The sequence below is a fragment of the Lasioglossum baleicum genome, chromosome 15 (genome assembly GCF_051020765.1).
Source record: "Lasioglossum baleicum chromosome 15, iyLasBale1, whole genome shotgun sequence".
Lineage (NCBI taxonomy): Eukaryota > Metazoa > Arthropoda > Insecta > Hymenoptera > Halictidae > Lasioglossum > Lasioglossum baleicum.
This window is the reverse complement of record NC_134943.1, coordinates 8,574,245-8,596,374: the sequence shown is the minus strand read 5'-3', so window position 1 is coordinate 8,596,374 and position 22,130 is coordinate 8,574,245. Positions and strand designations below refer to the sequence as shown.

Genomic DNA, 22,130 nt, shown 5'->3' with positions numbered 1-22,130 from the left:
GAGGAGGTGCAGGACGCGTTGCAGCTCGTGGTTCAATTTTTCAGAGGAAGAAGCAGAAATAGAGTCAATCACGAGATTAAGTCGTTCGATCAATGATCGGCTGATCAAGGAACGACGACGGGGTCTAGAAGGATCGAAGAAAGAGGGCGAGGGAGTGGAAGTGGGAGGGTGAGGGTGAGGGTGAGCGGGGGCAATAAAACGATGGAAATATTGGAATCGGCGCAATATGATTCCACGACGGATCGCGAAATGAAACGAAACAATGTTTGCGTTGCGCGGAACGCTGGTCGTCTCTCTCTCTCGCTCTTTCTCTCCCCTGTATCCACCCTCTCCCTCTCCGGTTCTCGCGCCCTTTCTCCATCCCTCTTGGCATTCGCCTTCGTCTCTCTCCGTCGCTCTTCCGACGCTTCTCTCCCCTCAGCCGCCCCTCGGAATCGAGGATTTGTTAATATCGAGCGCCTAGCTAGTACCGTGCCAAAATGGCGGACGTTTAGTCGTTCCTTAGTTCAGGTTTAGCTGAACGTCGCGGAGTACAGGTCGATGGGGGCGCGTCTCGTTCGAGTTTACGACTTCACGGTTTTCCTCGAGGCGGATCGTTCAGCCACGCACTTACTCGTTATTCAAAAAATGCACGCGAAGCTTCCCCTCGGGAGCTTTTAATCCAGTACTGGCCTATTTTTCCTTGCCGCCTATATCTCTCCTCTTTCGTCCGTTTAGTTCGTTAACCATCGATTCGCGGAGCGATCCCAAACTTTGTAGCGTACAGTTTTTGCACAGACCGCGCTGTACCAATTATTGTTTGTCTACATTTCGTTTTTTCTCCCCGTTCTCCTTTTTCTTCATCAACACCCTTGTACGCCGAGAACTTTTCGACACGAGTATTAACCGCTCGAGAGAAAGTTTCCGGGAGGACCGCGGAACCGAAAGTGTTGTTCCTCCGACGAAACTTCGCGGACGCGTGCAATTCAATTTTCGTTTATCAATCGAGCCCGCGTTGCCGCTACCTTACATCGGAATGTAAACGGAACAGTGCGCGCGATACGTCGGCGACAATTATTCCGAATGAACGACGATGACGGGGAAACAGAGACGGCCGATCATTATTGTATTTATCGGGCACGCTGTACATGAGCGCGCGTCGACGTCGGTCAAACAGTTGACTGCTTTTAAACCAGCGATTAAACAAGTAAACGTTGTCTAGTCGACGATCGGGCAAACGACGCGCGTCCCGTGATCGTTGGTAATTAAGTCGGGCTAAATCGGGCTGAGGGAGCAATTTATCGGGATCCATCGATCGCGCGAATCGGGAAAACGGGAGAACTGGAGACGTGCCGCGGGAGAGGACCGTGAACGTTGCAGAATGTCGTCGAGCGGGGCCACCGTGTTGCTGAAGAAGAGGGAACGGACGCAGAACTGGATCCCGGAGGAGAAGAACGCTCTGTTCTCGTTGATCAAGGCTCACGCGAGCGCGATCGAGAACAAGAAAATCGACGCGGCCGCCTCCGCCATGAAGAACCTCGCGTGGCAGCAGATCTACACCGCTTTTCGCGGCAGATTCTCCACGGACAGAGACATCACCAGAATGAGAGAGCAATGGAGGCGGATGAAGGCCCAGGCTAGGATGGAGATGCACTCTTTTATCGAAATGGTGACTCTAACACCTGAACAAACTTCTTCGACACTCGGGAGCATCGATTTTTGCGTTTCGATAACCGAAGCCGAAAATTGTGTTGGTCAAGGAGTTCCAACTTGTCCCCTCCGTCAACCGCAAGGTCCCCACCATTACAACCTCTTCTAACTACTACGTACAGCTGTAGAGTTAGTGAGTGCGAGGGAACGGGGACGAGGTTCGACGGTTACAATGTATTCGTGTTCTACTATGCATATAACGATGAAGTCTAAGTGTGGGGGAATAGCTCGCGAGCTACAAGTTGGAACTCCCTGTTGTTGGTTATCGAGACGCACAACTGGCGTTGGAATTACAGTAAAGTCCAGATCAGGGCCGGACACTATTTCTTTGTGACCGCGTCGACCGCGCCGAACGCAGAAAAGGACAGCGTAGCTCGGTCCCTCAAGGGGTTGCCCCCAGTGGAAGGGGTAGGCGAACTGACTTAGTACGGTCATCTCCTTCGCGCTTAGATTGGGACTTTACTGTACTTACCTTAAAATTACCTGAAAAGATGAAGATCGGAGGACGCGATTTTCCTTCGTTAACGTCACAGTTTGCGTTGTTACCTTTCTGATAATCCTCCTCTTCGTCCTGGAACCAAGCGACGCTAACGAGGGAAGATTGTGCTCGTTTGCTATGGGACAAACGCAATAGGAAGGTTGTGTGTTAGGTGAAGAACGTCGGTCCCGAGGAGGCGGCGAAATGTCGTCCGTCGAACCTTTCGATCGAGGTGTGGAGGCTGATGGAGAAAACGAGGAAGAACGACGGGGACGGCGAACGCTCGGACGAGAACAGCCAGGAGGGCCCGGAGAACTCGGTGAATTCGGGGAACACTGTGAACACCACGAACACGGTGAACGTTCAGGCGATCCTGGACAAGCTGACGACGTCCACGCCGGAAACGCCGGTCAGCGAGATTAAGGTCGAAGCGGACAGCGACGAGTACAATACGGAGGAGGAGAGCCAGACCGAGCTCTTCCGGAGGAATTCGGACGTTCCGGACAGGAAACGACCCCGGGTCGCCGAGGAGGAGGAGCCGATAGACCTTGCCGAGCAAAAGGGCCGAAACCGGGACATCACGGTTCGCCAATTCGATAATGGTACCCTTAGATTTACCCGTGAAAGTTCCCGTTGCAAGATAAACGTTCCGCGACGAATCGAATCGGTTCGGGCTCTTTAGCAGGGCAAACTTCGAACATTTCTCTTCGATCGTTTGCGAAATGCGGGCCAGTGCTTCCTCTAGAAATCGTTCGAACCAGGGATTGAAATAAACAGTCTCGAGTCACCCTTTTTTTAAACAAATTAAATATATTCGATAGACTCTTTCGATCCTTGATTCGAAACTGTTCGCTATGGCCGAACTCATTTAAATCGAATTCTCGTTTCGTTGTCGGCTAGATCTGACTCTGTCCGCTTCGAAGGACAAGATCGATCGATCGGAGGAACAGGATGAATCGATTCAGAGGGCGGTGTGGATGTACGAAGCGACCCAAAGGGAACACGAGCTGAAGCTGAGGATGTTGAACATCGAACTGGAACGGGCGGAGCTGCAGAAGCAAACAGCCATCAACGAGATGAAGACCTCCGAGATCAAGAGGGAGTTGGTCGAGAATCAGGCAACCGAGTACTATAGGTTGTATCGTATTTATTTATGTTTAAAAGAAGCTCATACCTTTGTCTATAATAGTCATAATTGTTTGTTTCTCGCTCTGACGCATGTTACCTAACAAATTCATGAATATTGTACTATTTATATAATACCTGATGCAACAATGTTGCAACAAACAAGGGCAGCTACCTATTGTTGCTATTTTTAATATTATGCTTTTACTGTTTCCGGTGTACAATGTATTGATACGTTTACTTATCACACGTACTTGAAGAAATAGCGTGTTTTTTGTATTGCGTTTAAAATTTCAACGGGAATCAAAATTGAACGGGTACGCGAGAAAAATGGAATTAATATTGCCGCCAATGGAGCGCCAGCACGGTCGGAACGTGAAACTTCTACTGCAGAGGGCGACACGACGATCTCTCGCATTATAAAGTGTGTGGTTTCCATATTCACCCACAGTATTGCACAGTATCTACTCACTTCAATCTTCAATCTACTTTGCTGCTTTGAAAATTTTCAACCGAGAACAATGCAACGCGCAATTACCACCTTTTCACGGAATATGGCTTCCCTAAGGTATAGAAGAATACTTTTCGATAAATTGTTCACGATAATATGTACACGTATATACTGTTGTTTTACTGCGCCGTTCGATTGGGCCCCCGGCTTTTATCGCTGTTCACTGCACGTTATCCGGTTGAACGTTGAAAACGTTGAATTTCGTCGCCCCTCGACCGTTTTCCCATTGTAGTTTGTTTAAACAATCGAAATTCGATTCTTCAGGATTCCTTTATCAGGACTTTTTTGTCCCTGCCCGCACAATTTGTCGAACTTGGTCTATGTACAGCGAAAATTATGTAATACTCATAAATTGAATTATTAGAATAGACCGATATTTTCTTGCAATTTTTAACAATTACGCGCGACAATGTTGCTATTTTGACAATTACACGCAAAATGTAACACTAAATTGGCAACCACACCTGTCAACAATGCGCAGCGATGACATAGGTAGTCACCATGTATTTTTAACTGTAGTAGCGGTAGGTCAGGTTTCTATTGATAGCGCAATGAAATAGTACTAATTAACCTGTTCGCTTGGGTGTTACAGCCAAGTAAGAATGTCCGGAGAACCTGGTTCTGGTGCTGGCCAAGGTGGTGGTACCGGTGGTAGCATTCGTGATGCCGGTGGAGCCTTTGGAAAAATGGAAGCTGCCCACGAGAATCAATATTTCTATAATCTGGTTGGTTGCTATAATCCAATGTAGCGGTGACATTTTAAAATACTTTTTATAGACTAGGTTCGATTATAGAGATTGATATGTCAAACTTCGTTGTTCTAGCAAAAGAAACAGTTCCAGAGGCTGAAAGAAGACCTTCACGATGAAATCTCTTTCCACGAAGAACAAATCAAACGTCATCAAGAAGCCATAAACCGTCACAAAAAGAGAATCACAGATATGCCCGAGCACTGAGCTGGTTTATATATGTGTAATGACATAATTGTTAAGCATTGCAGATAGTAATGGTGGTAGATGTCATCATAACTGTACTTTTTTTTTAATTTCAGTGTTATTACAATAGAATGAACTACATATATTGATTTTATTACGTCTGAAATAAAAGGATAAAGCCGTCTATGTTGGTGTATTTGCTATAACAAAGTATACTAAATTAGTTCGTAGTGATATCGTATATCGCGCGCGAAATAGCGCTATAAATATCGATCATCTCGATTAGTTTTCGCCGGCATTCGTATTCAACTGTTCTGCTGTTTCTGACAGAAAGTAACAAAATTTCTGTCAAATTTAACTGTTTAAACTGCTACCATCCGTAAATTAATGTTTTCGCATTTGACCACACAAGATGTACCGATACATTTTACGAACATTAACGTCTAGAACCGGCAGGTACGGCACACATATCTAGTAGATCGATATCGATTGCGAATAGTAACATTTATGGTTAAGTCAATTTATCCAATGCAATTCCTACATAAATTTCCTCTCTCGAAATAGCTCGAGATTTTTAAAAAGTAAATACAGTGATTCCAGTACCGACAAAACGCCAAACGATACAGTTGCATTCGAAGCTGAGTATTATTATAAGCAGGTAATATTTTCCAAAACTAATGGCACATTAAAAACGAGAGAAAGGTATTCATTAGCTACACTCCTCAGGATAAAGAATTGCTAGAGGTACTGAAACAGAAGCTACAGGAGGAGGTAAAATGCATGCAGGACGAAGTTAGGACGATGCGGAACAAGATGGACGAATATAATCGCAACATCAACGAAAATCTTCGGTTTTTAAAAAGCCTCGAGAAGGACCTATCTGCCAGTGATAAAAAATAGAACGATGTATTTTTTATTGTGTATTTATCCGTCTATTCATTTACTTTCTGTTTTTATAGTCACTGTACCAGTCTGATAAATGCATTTAATATTATATCATTCATTCAATGCGTAGAACGAAATTTATTTTCCGCGTGGGACAAACATATATTTATATTATTGTATTTACAGTTGAATCGATAATTAGAAAGACGTATAATGTTATCTTGTGTAATGAAAAATTTCGTCGGTTTTATTTAGCTTGTTTATCTTTTATTATAGAAGATCGAGTATAGAGGGATTAGTTCAGAAATCGCGTTCAAATTTAGCGGGGCGTCGCTGGCGAATAGTTGGAGCGTTCACCGCGGAGCGGCGCGCGCATCCGTCTCAAGATGGCGGCGGCAGCGAGCGACGAAAGCGGCCGATCGACGCGCCCTCAGTGTCTCGCGGTTCATCGATCAGTGTGGTGTGTGTCGCGTTGTTGCTCCGGTGGATTTTTTTGGTGGTTTGTTCCTGCCTTGGACGTACGCGTACATTTTTCGTTTGGTTTTCTCGAGCGGTGAGCGCGGTGTTGATCGAGGCAGGGGGCTCGTGAACGGGCCCACAGAGCGGCAATTCAGAGAGGACAAAATGCAACCGAGGATATACGGGATTCTGATCAGCACGGCCGTCATTCTCGCGGGATGCAACGCCGCTACCGAGGTGAGTGCTGTTCCATTCCTTTCATCTTTCTCTGTTCTGTTACGATCTCTCCGACACCGTTTTCGTTCCCACTTATCCGGACCAAGTCCCGTGAAACGGGATCTCAGTCGCGATGCCATCGAACGCGCGCGTTCGATAAATATTTCGAACGCTTGATCGTTTGTCGTCCTCGATGCGTTTCTCCGTGCGAGACCACTCCGTATAATCGCATCGTACACACCGAGAAAAAATATTCTTGCACCCTTGCAACTTTCGACGGAGGACACGACTTTTAACAGGCGACTCGACCTACAAATTTACCTTCCTCTGCACTTTCTGTATCGAAAGCTGTGAATTATTTTCGAATAATTTTTACCTCGGCGCAGCTTCGGAACGATTGTTGACAGCTGACAACAAATGTTACCGGCCCACGAATTCGCAGTCATATCTGTTCCTTGATCACTGTAATCAGGATTTATTTCCGAATTCTAAGATGCAGCTTTCTCCCGTTGTTTACACCTCGCTGCGAATTGCCCACAGAATTTGTTTACTCGACGGTCAACGGACTGATAGGGCGACGCTTGGTCGATTGAGTAGCATGGTCCCTGTTAATTATCGGTTCTCGGAAGGTTCGATATCTCTCGAGGACTATTCTTACCTGCCTGTAATTGAAGTACGCGTTACGTCACGAATTGTGCGTCTTTTCGCGGTCCACGACTAAGACACGCCGTTTCGAGACTGGAGTTTGTAACCGTGTCTGCAAAGCTTTCGATAATTTTCTTGTGCTCGGACATTGTTTACCAGTACCTGAAAAAATTCAATTTACAACTGGTGATTTTTTCAACAAAACTTTGTACAGACCACTGGTAATTGGACTGTGCGCGTTCGTATTGAAAAATAAACATTCCCAGCATCGCTTCCACAAAATAAATGATATTATTTACATGATAAATGCCACAGTATAATGATAACAATATTTGGGCGTTAATGATGCGGGCATTGCGAAGGGAATGAATGTATAGTATTATTTGCATACATGTAATACATGGCGGTACATAGTTGCATAGATTTTTCTTCCTGAAATGCAAGCATTGTTTGTCCATCGATCGGCGGCTTTTTCCGAGGCAATTCTTCTTGTTTCTCCTCGCGACCATAAGTTCCGGATTAGTGACTCATACCCGAGGATTTGTTTGCATTCATCGACCCTCGGGTTTTGAGGGCAGCTCCATTCGAAGCACGCTCGTGAATCTCCCCCCACAACTATGGTCGTAAATAATAAGGTCAGAATTCTTGACGAGAATGCACTTACGTACACACTCCTGGGACGCAGTTGAATTTATTCGCTTCTCGTTTTTGTTCTCCGCGTCCCAACATCCCCCGTTCGGTTTCTAGAATAGCGTTTGTGTATATGGTGCAGCGGTCGATCCGCACGCGTGGCGTACCACATTTTATTCAAGACTCGAAATGGCCGCACTTATGGCACATTGAGAAATAATGAAACGGTGCTTGTAGGTCGAGTCGAACCTTATAGGAAAACTTGGACGGTGATTAGTATAACGTCCTGGTGAACGGGTCCTGTGTTTGCTACCAATAACAGTGCAGTACATACTATAGACTATAGACATAGACCAGGCTCGTATGTATACAGGGTGGCCAGCGAATAACCATTACTCTAACGGGACATTAACTGGAACAACGATATTTTTCACATACAAACACTTATCGGATATGTTGGTCGATAGATTTATTTGCGAACATGCTTAACGCGATAAATTTTATCTATACAGTTGTCGATTGCAACGAGATAAGTGAATTACATAAATGATTTTATGCAGTGATGCAACAGAACCATCCATCATTGTCGACTTACTAAAGTTAACCATTAGCACTCGAGTGGTTGCATTATTAAATATGTTCGTATCTAATCAATAGACTGCGGATGTTTATGCATTTATAGCAAATCTGAGTAGATGAAATACAAAATTGTAGGAAAACTTTGAAAATTGAAGATGTCAATATATGATTTCTCTGCTACATTGAAATTATTAAGGGAAGAAAGAATATTCTATTTGGTTTCCAGTTAATGCAATCGACACAGACAATTTTTGATTTTGCATAAAGATCCGCAGTCTGCTAATCAATCACTAAAAATTTAACTAAGGGAGGTGGTTGGGATGTGAGACGGGTTTTTCGTTTTTGAGCTGTAACTTTTTGCTTGATGAAGATATCAAAGAGTTTTATACGCAAAATGTTTCGTGATTTGATCAACAAGTAAAATTGTATGGCCAATTTTCCGATGACATGTTTTTTGGCTTCCTGAAAAAAGTGGTTGGGTTGTGAGACACTCGAAAAAATCAACTAAAAGTGGTAAAATATAAAGTAAAAACCATGTAACTTTAAGCAAAAACGAATTTTTATTTATTTTAAAGACATCAAGTGGCCAAAGAAGTTAAAAAGAATGGCAAAAAATTGATAAAAGCAAAGAATGGCGAAGGGAAGTAAAAAAAATATATAATGAATGGAAGGATTCAAAAACGAACGACTGCCCATATCGGCACACTTCAAAAGAACAGGGCGCTGGCATGTGTTGCATCTGATAGAGTTGGCAGCGGTCAATTTTTGCGGCAAAAACCTTAAACAAATGGTGCATAAATCTACATCCTCATCAAATACCATATTGTTTGGCAGCCTTTGTTATGCCTTTCTCATCCAGCAAATGATCTTCAACGGCATTAAAATTAATTTCTTTGTTTGCGGGCGATTTTCTTGGAGTTGACACGACTATAAATTCAAAAAATAAACCAAAACAAACGTTAAATGACAAATAAACACTTAATTCTAACACAAACAACGATATTTGACAGTTCTAGTTCGTTTCTAGTACAAAAAACGAGTGTCTCACAACCCAACCACTATGGTGTCTCATAACCTAACCATAATGCCATTCCGAATGTAACAGAAAAAAAACTGTGTTTGTCGTATATGCGCAAAACTCAATATTTCATCGTAAAATGTAAGGAAAACGCTAAATGAAAATGTATCACACTCACCTTTTTCAATTGATTCACTCAACAAAATGATGTTTTTAAAGAAATGAGTAAAAGTTTTGTCAACACGTCTATACACCTCGATGCTAGCACAAAAACTAGCAGACGTCAAAACAAAAATTTGACAGCTGACAGATTGGAATTATCGCGATTGCGCGATGGATAAAAACGACTGTCTCACAACCCAACCACCTCCGCTACTGTATGAGGTATTATATCAATTCTATACCCATGAAATTTAAAAAATCATTCTAGGTCGAACAGACGTTTAATTTCCCAGTTAAAGTAGCTCCGAGTGCAAAGGGTTAACATCGAAATTTTATATTATGCGAAACGGTCGATTTTTCGAACAATTTGGATTCACTTTTTCAGAAAGATAAATTTAAATATTGTACAGGCGAATTTTTTCCAACCGATCAAGTCACCGTGAATTCGGGTGGAAATGTGAAGCGTTCGATTTTATGAGATTCGCGAATACGGTTGCGGTTTACGGGTTGTTAGATTAGCGGAATTTTGTTAGATTAGTGAACGCGATTGCGGTCGGTGTTCCCAATGTTGTTGGATCAGCGATGGCGGTTGCGGTTCCGGTTCCAGTTTTGTTTCATTCCCGGCCGCGCGGTTGCGGCTTCGGGATTGTTCTATTAGCAGAATGCAGCTGCGGTTTCGATTTTGTTGCACGGGAGAGTACGTTCGCCATGTTTTCCAGTTATTAGATCCCGAGAATACGGTTGCGGCCGTGGGATTTTGTTGGATCCGCGATTGCGGATGCGGATTCAATTTCCTGCATCTGGCAACTCTTGATCGAATATCGCGAGGCATTGCGAGGCTACGATTAATTAAATCAATTAAACCAAAACTGCTGGCTTTTAACCGTTGATGTTCCTCTAAAAAAATCACAAAATTTCTCTGAATGTCCATTCTTTGCCCGCTAATATATTTATTTCTAGACGGTTTCATATTTTTTATTTTACAACTATTAAAATCATACAGCTACTTCCATGGGAAATGTGTCGATAAATTTCTTTATTCCGGCACATTGTATAATCGAAATTGTACATAATCCAAATAAATACAGTTTTGCCATTCTTGTCAAGTAAAACATTTTAGTCGATTTTAGAAGGCATTTTCTAAGGGATTTTAGACATTTTCGAAGGGATTAATCGCATGCCGTTTGTAAATTTCTCGAGATTGAGGGTTGAAACAAGAAACGATATATATAATAATCGATGTACACACAGTGGGACAAAATAAAGCAGCGATGGTAGGGGGTAATTCTTCTCGAAATATTTCACCGCGGGAGACACAGCATATTATTGCGAACCGAATCGCTCTCGTCTTTGACGCTCGAGGGGAAACAAAAAGCGCGACAGCTTTTTCGCGGCGAGTAAAAATCCAGTCGATCAATTGGCCGGCGTCAGTGGCCGAAAAGAATACCGAGCAAGGAAAACAAGAGGGCCGGCTCTCTCCTCGACGAAGTATTTATCGGTGCTCGAAAAAAAACCGCCGAAAACGGGACAAGCACCGCGCGATAGGAAGTTGTTCCAGTTTCACGGCGGTGGCAGCGGTGGCGGCTGTTGTTCTTCAAACGAAATTTATCGATCGGGGATAGGCGGAAGGCTCTTCCTCTTTTTCCCTTTTTTTTTTCTTTTTACTTTATTTTCTGGGCGACGTCAATGGAAAAATTGTTGGCGCGCCGCACCGCACCGCTGCTGCCTCGATTCGTCGAACGGGGAGAACCGCGTCGCGGAAATTAATTGAATTCATTTCAGTTAATTATTGCGCGCGGACACAATGAACAACTGGGCATCGTGCTTCTCTCCCTCCTCGCTCCCTTGCCGTCCATTCGGGCGCAATTCGCTGGAATTAATAACGATTTCTATTTACGTAAACTTGAGCGTATTGATGCTTGGAAACGCATTAACAATCTGTAAGCGAATAATATGTACCGAGCCGTGTGCCAGCCGCGATTTGTTGATTTTCCGTGATCCGACGGTTTTTCTGTGAATTGCATTTTCCACGGAGGGGAAAATACCTGCTTACCCGTTAACAGCTGCACGGTCGCGTTTACTCTTCATTTGTACCGCATTATATCCGCGTAAATCAGCATTATATCTGTAATTTATGCGGGAAAGATAAAGCTCGACGCGTTCGCCATACATATATGTGGGTCACGATGATTTCAATTGAAGAGCCGGTAAATCACCGGCGGAGGCGCGGGGTAACGAATATTGTGTGGATGATTCACCTGGATGCCTTTTCGAGCGTAGAAATCGCGTTGTCTCCATAAATCTCGCTCCGTTACTTAGAAGCACGTTCGTTTATGTCACGATCGTACTCGACTACGGAGCAGGGTGCATCGGATAATTGTCAACTCTTTAAATCCCTTCCGCACGATAAGATTTACGATAGGGCATCGTCCGTGACCCTCTTCAGCGATTCGTATTAATTTTTCCCCGGAAGATGGACGATCCAGGATCTTATCGTATTCGCAAACTTTCTTTCCGAATTATGCAGTACAGAGTTGGGCATTGATCGATATTAAAATTTTAACCCTTTGCACTCGGTTGTCCCCTCTGAGGCACCACTAAAAATTGATATATGTACCATTACTCAAAATATTGTTTACATTATTAAATATATCGGTATCTAATCAATTATTAAATATTCAGGTATTGTATAAGGTATTGTACCAATATCATATTCATAAAATTTCAAAAATCATAGGGAATGGAAGTATTCTAGATCGGAAGAAATGTTTAATTTTCCAGTTAAAATAGCTCCGAGTGCATAGGGTTAATCATGATTGATTGATGAATGCGTACGATTAAAAAAAGAAATCATCGAAAAATCGACGATTGATTCAATCGATTGATGAAGTCAATCGTCAATCGTTAATTAAAAGAAGAAATCGTCGAAAAATCGACGATTGGATCAATTGATTGATGAAGTTAATCGTCAATCGTTGATTAAAGAAAGAAATCATCGAAAAAAAAACATAAAAGCACGTAAACAGTGTTTGTATATGTGTAGACCAAATGACAATACACCTAAACTCAGTTTACATTTTTTTCAGTATTCATACAGTTTTGATTCCGTATTTCATTTCGAAATTTCAGCAGTTAATCATTAACTAATTATCCGATTGACGATTAGAATTGAAAGGAATGTAACCGATAATCACAATTAACGACTAAAATCGTTAACCGCAATTAACGCCAAAACTAGGAGATTAATTGTAAATTGCGATTAACGATTGAAGTTGTAGAAATTTAGTCGTCAATCCTGCTGTAGCAGGGTACTGCAAAACTAACCCTGAGCAGTCGAGGGGTGACTCTGAGTTACCACTAAAACTTGCTGTGCGATTATTCACAATTATGTGTACATTATAAAGTAATGTTGGTATCTAATCAATTACTACACATTGAAGTATTCTACGAGATATTAACTTTGCTCGTAAATCAGAAACACATGTTGCTGGGATAATATTAAACATATACATATTTGTATAAATTGATTCAAATTGTTTTCTTTAAAATAATAAAACTTCGCTTGTGAATCAAAAACACACGCTGCTAGTATAATACTAAACATATAGTTTTATAAGTTGATTCAAATCGTTTTCATTAAAATACGACAGAACTTTCCCTCCAATCTAATATATCAATTTCCTATCCATGAAAAAGATCATATACGATAGAATTACTCTGGATCGGCAGAAACGTTTAATTTTCGAGATAAAGTCGAACGTTTGCGCCGATCTAATATTATCGAAAAGAAGATTATCAAGGGCCTGTTGAACCTAGTGGGATCATCGAGCAGCCTGTCAAAAGGCTTCCCGTCGTTGAAACGTTAAAAAGGAGGATGAAATGAACGGTTACGCGCGAGCAGACAAGTTGCTCGGAGTCGAGGAAGAACCGAGCGAAGGGTGGTTGATCGATGATCGTCCGTAATTAGAGTATTGTGGGATTCCGTTGAGGCGAGCGTGACAGCAAGAAGCCCTAAAAGCCGTTGTTTCCACGGAGCCATTGTCCTGCGCCCGTATTGTCCTGTCGCGTCGGTATTCCACGGAGGTACACGCAGAAATCGGTCGTGCCAAAAGAGGGTGGCTGTGGACGAGGGGGACGGGGGGATCGAGGGTTGGGAGCTAGGCTCTCTCTGGCAGCGTTGTCCCTAAGAATTCGCCCAAAGCCGGGACACAATGACCCCATTCCTTTCCAGCGGCTACGATCTGCGCAAATTCGCCGCGTGACTCGCGTTTCGCCGGTGAAAAACGGGTACTGCAGGTCGGCCCGACTCAACCCGGTCCGGAGCAGATCGGTGGACTGCAATCCTGCCTCGTTAACCCTTTCTCTGCGGCTTGTCTTCCACCAATATGCTCTGCGGACTCTCGAGTCGCGAATAAGACGGTATCCACACTTCACCTTTACCGAGTTTATCAGTTATTTCGCATAATTTTTACGACATCGTGAAAATTGAACCGTTAGACAGTGCCTGTTATTTCAACATTATGTGGAATTCATTTAGTGTGTTAATATCCTTCTCCTTTAAATATCTCGACACAAGAAAAAGGACTGGTACCACTTCCATAATTATGCGCATATATAAGAGTATAAACGGAGCAATGTTTTTTTTTAGCTATGCTAAAGTTACGAATCGATGGAAAATGCCAAGTCAAATCGAAGGGGTGAAATTCCTCCGCGCGGCAACGTTTGCGCCGAGTCGTTTCTCATTTTCTGCCTTGGAAATTGTAGTCATTCGGTAACTCATTCAATTATTCGATCCCGCGTGCATGCATTCATGTAAATGCAACGGGCGTGTGCGGCTGAAAGCATTCGTAAAATTTTATGCGAAATTCCTTCCCGGAACAATGGAAACACCGCCGTGGATCCAAATGGTCCGCATTCGGGTCAATTTGACTCGTAAAAGGGTATTTAAACTCGCGGTCGTTCCCGGTATTGTGCTACTTTGCGACCGTGTTTCACGTGATTTTCGTGTTTCTCATTTTTCAAACTGATTTCAATGCTTTCTATTAACGCCCCTTGGTCGCGCGCGGTCCCGTATCGATCGGTTTCTCGATATCTGTAATAAAAATGTAGAGCCGGGAACATTGAGACGAGCGCTGCAGCATCGACGGATCCCTGAACTTTAATTTACGACTTGGTTCTATCTGCCAACGCCATTCCCTAGGCGTTAAATCATCGGTACGTCTGAAACACGATGAAAACGAACAACCCTCTCGTAGAATTATTATATTTTAATCTTAAACGAGATCATGGGGCGCGCGGTGCTCTGTTCGAGATCGCCGGGAAAAGTGGAGAAACTGTGAAATGGAGAGGAACGGTGCTCCCTCTCTCCCTGGGGGAGAGGTCGTAAATCGTTTAAGGCGCGTTTACATCGAGTCACATTTTCCAATCACGCGGCCTTTAATCCGACCGGAACAACGGAAGCGGGGGAGGGAAGTTTTAAGCCTGCGACCGCGGTTCCATGAACGGGCGGGGACGATGAAATATCTGCGGTCTAATAATCGCAGCGTTGCATTCGCGCGGGACATGCATTCCTGCCGAGGCGGATGGAGGATGGCGGTCTCGCCTTAACCGGAGAAGGGACAACTTATAAATATGCGTATCATATCGTATCGCCGCGGACACCTTACGTAACCGGCAATAAAGAAATCGCAACCGTTTCGAGCCTCCTGCGAGAGAGCAGCCATTTTGTTTGGCAATCGGCTGTGCTCGACGCGAACCACGGCTCCGAGCACCGTCGCAGTTCATTCACGAGGTATATTCTCGAATATACAAAATAACAATTCGATGATATTTGAAAATTTCCGTCGAGGTCGGGCGAAAACGTAAACCGATTACGCATTATACATCGGGCTTCAATTTAAGCTTCAACTCTGCGCGCTCTCGCGGACTATTCTCAGATCATCTGCCACCAACTCGAACGCGTTCATTTATTTTTTATGGAAATAATTACTCGACTCGAATAATAAATAAAATATTCTATCCTATATGTTTTATATGTATATTATATTATATTGGAATATAGAATATATAATATATATTGTGTCTCTTGCTCTCTCTCTCTCTCTCTCTCTCTCTCTCTCTCTCTCTCTCTCTCTCTCTCTCTCTCTCTCTATACATATATATATATACAGGGTGAGTCACCAAACGTTACCACCTCAAATATCTTTGTTGTTTCTAAAGATACGTAAAATATGGTAAGGACAAAGTTGAATGGTACAATGGGGCTGACACGATGCAAAAAAAAATTTTGTTTTTATGTCATTTTTTCAGAGATATGAAGGTGACCTTCATTTTTTTAAATGGAATGAGGTATTTTTTAATACATCAATCGATGCAGCTGGACATTCGTTATAATAAAGTACTAACCTATGTATGTCGAAAAGTTATTAGTTCAGGAGATATTTCAATTTAAATAACTCTAAAACACCATTACTGTCGTGATAAGACGTTACATAAGTAAGTAAACACTGACGTCGTAGTACGACAGTAATGGTATTTTAGAGTTATTTAAATTGAAATATCTCCTGAACTAATAACTTTTCGACATACATAGGTTAGTACTTTATTATAACGAATGTCCAGCTGCATCGATTGATGTATTAAAAAATACCTCATTCCATTTAAAAAAATGAAGGTCACCTTCATATCTCTGAAAAAATGACATAAAAACAAAATTTTTTTTTTGCATCGTGTCAGCCCCATTGTACCATTCAACTTTGTCCTTACCATATTTTACGTATCTTTAGAAACAACAAAGATATTTGAGGTGGTAACGTTTGGTGACTCACCCTGTATATATCGATAGCGTGTAGGTTAAGATAGATATAAGTTAGAAGTATAAGAAAAATTTGTAAGAAAGAATGAGTGAATGTAATAGAGGAATGATAGAAGAATTGTAACCTTAAGGGGAAGACAATAAAGATATACAAGTGAACACACAAACGATATTTTTACAAAAATGTATTTTCATTTAATGTTTGCATATAGAATGAAAAAAGAACAAAATACACAGTATTTTGATCAGGTAAAATACACAGAGTTGATCAGAGGTAAACTTTTTTAATGAGACATTAAGGTCGCGTCAATTTTTAAAATATCAACATATATTTTCTACTTCATAATATTCTAACTGGCATACCGATACGAATTCAACGACCTATAATAATATTACATTAAACCCTGAAATAACGCTTGAATAGTTTTGACCACAAAAAGCGGGTTTCCAGCCCATAGTGCATTGCAGAGACTAAATGCATGCAGAATGCAAACCACGATTTACGAGATGGTAATTGTTTCGGGTCGGTCAGGAATTGGTTTCCGAAATAGAAAAAAGTTGGCGCTTTCTCCGATCGCTCGAACGTTAAAATGGCGAATCCTCGGACAGCAGAAGTCTTCTTTGGAGCAATATAGTCGAGCGTCGGTGTAGCTCTCTTCCTTTGAACAGATTGAATGGATTATTGCTCCCGTAGCTGGAAGCTAATCAAGCCCAGAGAACGTTTCGGATTAATGGGTTCCAGCGCGAATAATAACCAACTCCTAACGTTAAATTGCCCCGGTCGTTTCGTTAATTATTTGCGCTTCCGTAATTAATTCTAGCCGGCCAGTCTTAATTCTTGAACTTTTCCGGGAATTCCAGGGCGGATGCCGCCGTTGCACCGGTGCACCGCGTCGATTATACCGTAATAATTTCGTTTCCTCTTCGGGTACGACCGTCGACGTCGTTTATCGCCGCGTTTACGTTCGTTTCGTTAATGGTTTACCGATAATAATGAAAAAAATGTCGCGGAACATGCATTCGTTGTTTCGATAATTGTATCGAACGTTCGTGTACGATGACTTATCGAAGCAATAATTACATAGCTCGGGGCGGGTTCTGTCGAAACATTTCATCCCGAAAGAACAATCCGCGCTGAAAACCATTAAAACATTTTTACCTAGCGCGGCAGAACGAATAGCACGATTAATTGTACGGCAGCAGCGGTTCTCGGCTGCGATAAAAAAAAAATTATCGAGTATCGATAACCTTTTTTTCTTTTATCATTGAAAGACCAGTTGCGAACCTCTGCCAGGGAATTTTGCATGGGAACGCGGATTTATGAACGAAGGGAAATAAATAACGAAACGTAGTGGAAAATGCGGAGAACATTCTAAATACCTATTGTGGATATACATATATGTATACCAACATTTATAGGCTCGGTAATTTGTTAGCGAACGGAGAAGCGGACGTTGAAATGATCACGATGCGGGAATATATTAACGAGGGAACGGTGAATCTTCGCAACACGGGCCGATAAATAATTCCGCGAAATTCCGACGTCGTGTTCGTGCCAAAATAAACGGCCGGCAGAATGTTCAGAATGGCTGGGAAGCCGCTCGCCCGACCCTGTTCCGTCAAAGGGAAAAGAAAACGTTATCTATCTTTATTAAATCCCGCGCCGCGGCGTGTGGTCGATCAGAATTACTAACACTTACGTTTACCGAGAAGCATCCAATTTCTACGCACTCAAAAACCGGTCGAGAGTCGACGTCGCGCCATTTGTTCGTCATTTTCAATGGAAAAATTCATGTTCTGTAAAGTTTGCAGCGTTCGCCGCGAGAAGATATTTTTTTTTTACCACGCTTATATTAGCTTGCCGAGTTGTCGTCGTTGTTGTTGTATGCGTCAAATCTTGTAATCGAATTTTAAACCACTTCCCGATGAGCTAGACACTTGATACTTTAAACATAGCTCAGAACTGGATGACAATGCAATATTAAAAAACAAATGAAAAAACTGTGTAATCAGGAGAAAAAGAAATTTTAATATTAACCATCACACACCTCGTCACGCGACGCTCGGTAGTACGTAATCGCGTTCAGCCATCCCCACTCCCTGCGTCAGCGCTCCCTACTCCAGTACGCATTCAGTATTACTATATCTTGCGTTCCATTTAAAAAAGACGAAAAAGTAGAAAATAAAAAAATATATAAAAAAAACCACGCTTATATTAAAATGCACTAAAAAAGTCTAAATGTCCTTTACTAATATCTAAAAAAATTATTTTCTCCTTTTTAGTGCATTTTAATATAAGCGTGGTTTTTAAAAATGTTTTTATATATATATATATATTTTCATTTCCTACTTATTAAGAAAAACTCCAGTTTGCACGGATGCGAAATTCGACGCGAATTCGTAGGAAAGAACCCGGTGACCGTATTGGCAGTCGAAGTCCTACAGTTGCTGCCGGTGGATGCGAAAAACCGGCGGACGAAATGTCGGAATAAAGCCCAGCCAGTGGAAATGGACGAATCATCGGGAAGAATGGAATGAAATGTTTTTACCCGAGCAACATTTTCGGGGGAATCGAGTTTGCGTTGGATCGAAGCAGCAGCGTGCAGCTGTGCGCGAGCGGGCGGGCGGGCGATTCAAAAAACGAAGACTTCGTTTCGCGTTTTCGATTCTTGTTCGGGATCGCGTGAAATCACGGTGCTTCCGTTTCGACGGCCCCGCGTGTAACGCTCTCGAATGTAATTCGACGGGGGGAAAATCGTGCGGCTGCGAGAGATCACATCCGATTCGGACTGAATCGGGCCGGGTCATTTGGTTGTCGACGATTCCCTAATTATTTTCGCATGTCCGCGCGACTCGACACGAGTATCTCGCGATTATCCCGAAATAATTGCGCGCGGGCTCGCTCATGAGAAAAAGTGGCTTACAGCGGGTCCGCGGACAGGCGACGTTCGTTCCCCGCGGATATCGCAAAAATTTTCATTTCGCGCCCGAACGTGTTTGGCTTCGGTTAATTAAAATCCGCGCGGCGGACCGGCCCTGTTCGCCGGTCCTGCCTCCGTCTTTGTGTATATCAATTTTCCGCTGGCGGACGATTGGACGCGCGCTCGCCGCGTATTTGCTCGTTTATTAATAATTAATTTGTGAACGGTGTACAAGCCGAATCCAGGGCTCTTTGTTTGGAAATTAGAATGCAAATCGGTGTCGAGCGAGAGAGGCCGGAGCCGTCGACGCTCGAGGACGTCGCTGTATAATCGATCTCCGTCTCTTTCTCTCCAACTCTCGCTCAGTCTCTCTGCGTAAACACGGGACGACGACGACTGTTCGGAATTTTGAATGACATTACGCGTCAATGGGGGGTTACTACGTGCCACCGGTTAATGTATTCCATTCTAAATTCCGACCGGGAGATCCCGACGCTGCGTCGCGTCGCCCAGCTCCGATTCCTACACCGAAATAAACCGAGCTCTCGAGCATTGACCGAGAGGAGACTGTAAACAAACGATAGGATTTGCCAGGGCATCGCGTACGATCCCCTCTGATCGCTATTGTCTATCGTTATTGCCGCACTACCATCGCCCGATGTGTACTCTGTTCGACTAGAATCAATCGGCGATGCAACTCGAGACGTTTCCAAGGAAACGCCGCACAAAACGATTCTATCTCGCATCGATGCAAACGCGTGGATGTGCGTGATGAGAATGAGAAAGAAACATAATGAGTGAGAGGCAAAATGTACGAAGCGAATTTGGTTGAACGAAATAAATATTGGTTTGGAAATATTGTCACATTGTCAGTCGCTAATTGAACATCGCTTGTGTTACGCGTAATATGTTTTGTTAAATGTATGGCTCGTTTATGAACAAGGATAATTCTATCCACTGCCTGAACAGCAAACTAGTTTTAGAAATCGAAGCGGATGATTTGTTTGGTAATATTCGGCTTGTACAAAAATGCAGCTTCAATTAAAGCTTTTATTAAAATATAACAAGGAATCGGGAACGAAATTTTCAACCGACGAGATATAAGATTAATGAAACAATATTTAAATGCCCGGTTCAATTTTCGTCGAGGACCAGAAACACGAGTTTTCGGTCGTCCGACAATCGGAACAACGGAAATAAGGCGAGCAAGGCAAGGACGGAATAGAAAATTGGGGAAGCGGGTGGACAATGGGCACGGCGCGTAATTAGAATGCAACTCGGCCGCCGAATCGATAGTTGCCCGGGATTTATCTGATTTCATTGTCGATTTAAATCAGCACCATCGGGAAGCGAAACAATCGCGGGCATTCGGCTACAAATAATCCCCGTGGCGCCGCCGCCGCCGCCGCCGCTTCGAGGAGCAAAAAAGAAAAAAAAGAAGAAAAAATAGCAGAATCGAGGAGCGGACGCAACAAGCAACAAGCGCGCCGCAGACGCGCCCGATGCATATTTATGCGACGCGAAACAGGCTGGATCACGATGAGGCTTTCGATCTTTGTCGCTCTTGCTCTATCCGAAGACTCTTCTGTCGGGATCTTTGACTTCGATACCGGGGTTAATTTACATTTGAAATTGACCGATTGAAAAAGATCCTGTCGATTTGCACGTCATCTACCACTGATTATTAATTTCGACTTGACGCCTGCTCGGCGGATCTTTTTCACAAACATTTAGTATGTATCGCTAATTGTATCAGGTGATCCTCCACATGTATACGATTTTAAGACACCCTGTAGACATATGAAATAAAATAGTTGGCGAAAATCATTAATGTCGTTTTTGAAGAGAACGGTTGAATCGAGACCTATAGTTCCTTCGAGACTTTCGTTGGTCGCGATGAGTACTATAGGATGCAATGAAAAACAATTTTCACAATCGTCCATTTTTATAACAGACTAGCTTTTGCCCGCGGCTTCGCTCGCACAGAAAACCGTTTAATGCCCTCGGAAATTGATATTATTTCTCCATATAAAACCTTTTAACCCCCCATTCACCCCTATAGAGTTTTAATTTTATGTCATGCCGCCATCTTAGATCTCAAAACCCCTTTTCACCCCCTTGGGGGTTGAATTCGAAATATCCTTCCTTATCCCTTGTATAGGTCATAAAGGAAACCTCTGTGCAAAATTTCAGCTTTCTAGGTCCAAGGGTTTAGCCTGGGCGTTGATCAGTGAGTGAGTGAATGAGTCAGGACTGCATTTTTATATACAGGGTGTCCCAAAATTCGTGAAAATCCCGAAAGGGGGTGGTTCCTGAGATCATTTCAAGCGACATTTTCCTTTGCAAAAATGTTATCCGCGGCTTTGTTTAGGAGTTATTAACGAAAAACACGGACCAATCAGAGCGCGACCTAGACACGAGTTGGGACAGTCGGCCAACAGACAGCTGGCGCGCCGGGCCGACTGTCCCAACTCGTGTCTAGGTCGCGCTCTGATTGGTCCGTGTTTTTCGTTAATAACTCCTAAACAAAGCCGCGGATAACATTTTTGCAAAGGAAAATGTCGCTTGAAATGATCTCAGGAACCACCCCCTTTCGGGATTTTCACGAATTTTGGGACACCCTGTATAGAGATGTCTACCTATCTAGAATTTACATATTTAGACTTTGAAACACCCTGTACAATAAAGAAACGTGTTCTCCGGAGTTTGACTATACACTCATTCCTCCCAATTCCGGGATCGACACGACATTACAGCCATCACAGGTTACAATTTTGATCATCCGGGTCAAAGTGGATCCAGGCGCCGCTGTCGAAGGGTTAAAAATAAATTGAGGGTCAGGTTTGAGCACGGAGGGTGCGCAACAGCAAGAAAGGAGTGTTCGCAGCGGACAAGTCCGCGGAAATCGATCCGCGTCCCCGTAAACATCGTGAAAAGGGAACCCGAAGCGAAAAGGAAAAAATATCGGGGTTCCTTTGACCAGGCAGGAAGGCCCGAGGAAAATGGCGTCGGGAGTGGAAAAGACGACGAGAAAAGTTGTCGCCCGCGGGACGAACGACGCAA

At 43.1% G+C, this 22,130-nt stretch overlaps 2 protein-coding genes and 1 long non-coding RNA gene across 5 annotated transcripts in view; all 3 read left to right on the top strand.

The window, feature by feature from the left end:
- Positions 1-514: 514 nt before the first annotated feature.
- LOC143216087 (uncharacterized) lies at positions 515-4,924 on the top strand. The gene is made up of 5 exons (XM_076438858.1): positions 515-1,648; positions 2,340-2,769; positions 3,068-3,305; positions 4,396-4,528; positions 4,628-4,924. The coding sequence occupies exons 1-5, from the start codon at positions 1,361-1,363 to the stop codon at positions 4,757-4,759; spliced, it is 1,221 nt and encodes a 406-aa protein (XP_076294973.1). The 5' UTR covers positions 515-1,360; the 3' UTR covers positions 4,760-4,924.
- Positions 4,925-6,036: 1,112 nt separating this feature from the next.
- The window catches only part of Sdc (Syndecan), a 177,529-nt gene continuing 161,435 nt past the window's right edge, over positions 6,037-22,130 (top strand). For 2 of the 3 annotated variants that reach the window (XM_076438856.1, XM_076438855.1), the window contains exon 1: positions 6,037-6,319. Coding sequence is in view for 1 of the 3 variants with exons in the window: in XM_076438854.1 (XP_076294969.1) it covers positions 6,248-6,319 (72 nt within the window). In the remaining 2 variants the exon portion in view is untranslated. The remainder of the gene's footprint in view (positions 6,320-22,130) is intronic. The other variant, XM_076438854.1, reaches the window with a different exon arrangement.
- LOC143216088 (uncharacterized) lies at positions 6,326-20,551 on the top strand. The gene is made up of 2 exons (XR_013010510.1): positions 6,326-13,084; positions 13,121-20,551. It is a non-coding gene; the product is annotated as an uncharacterized LOC143216088 (long non-coding RNA).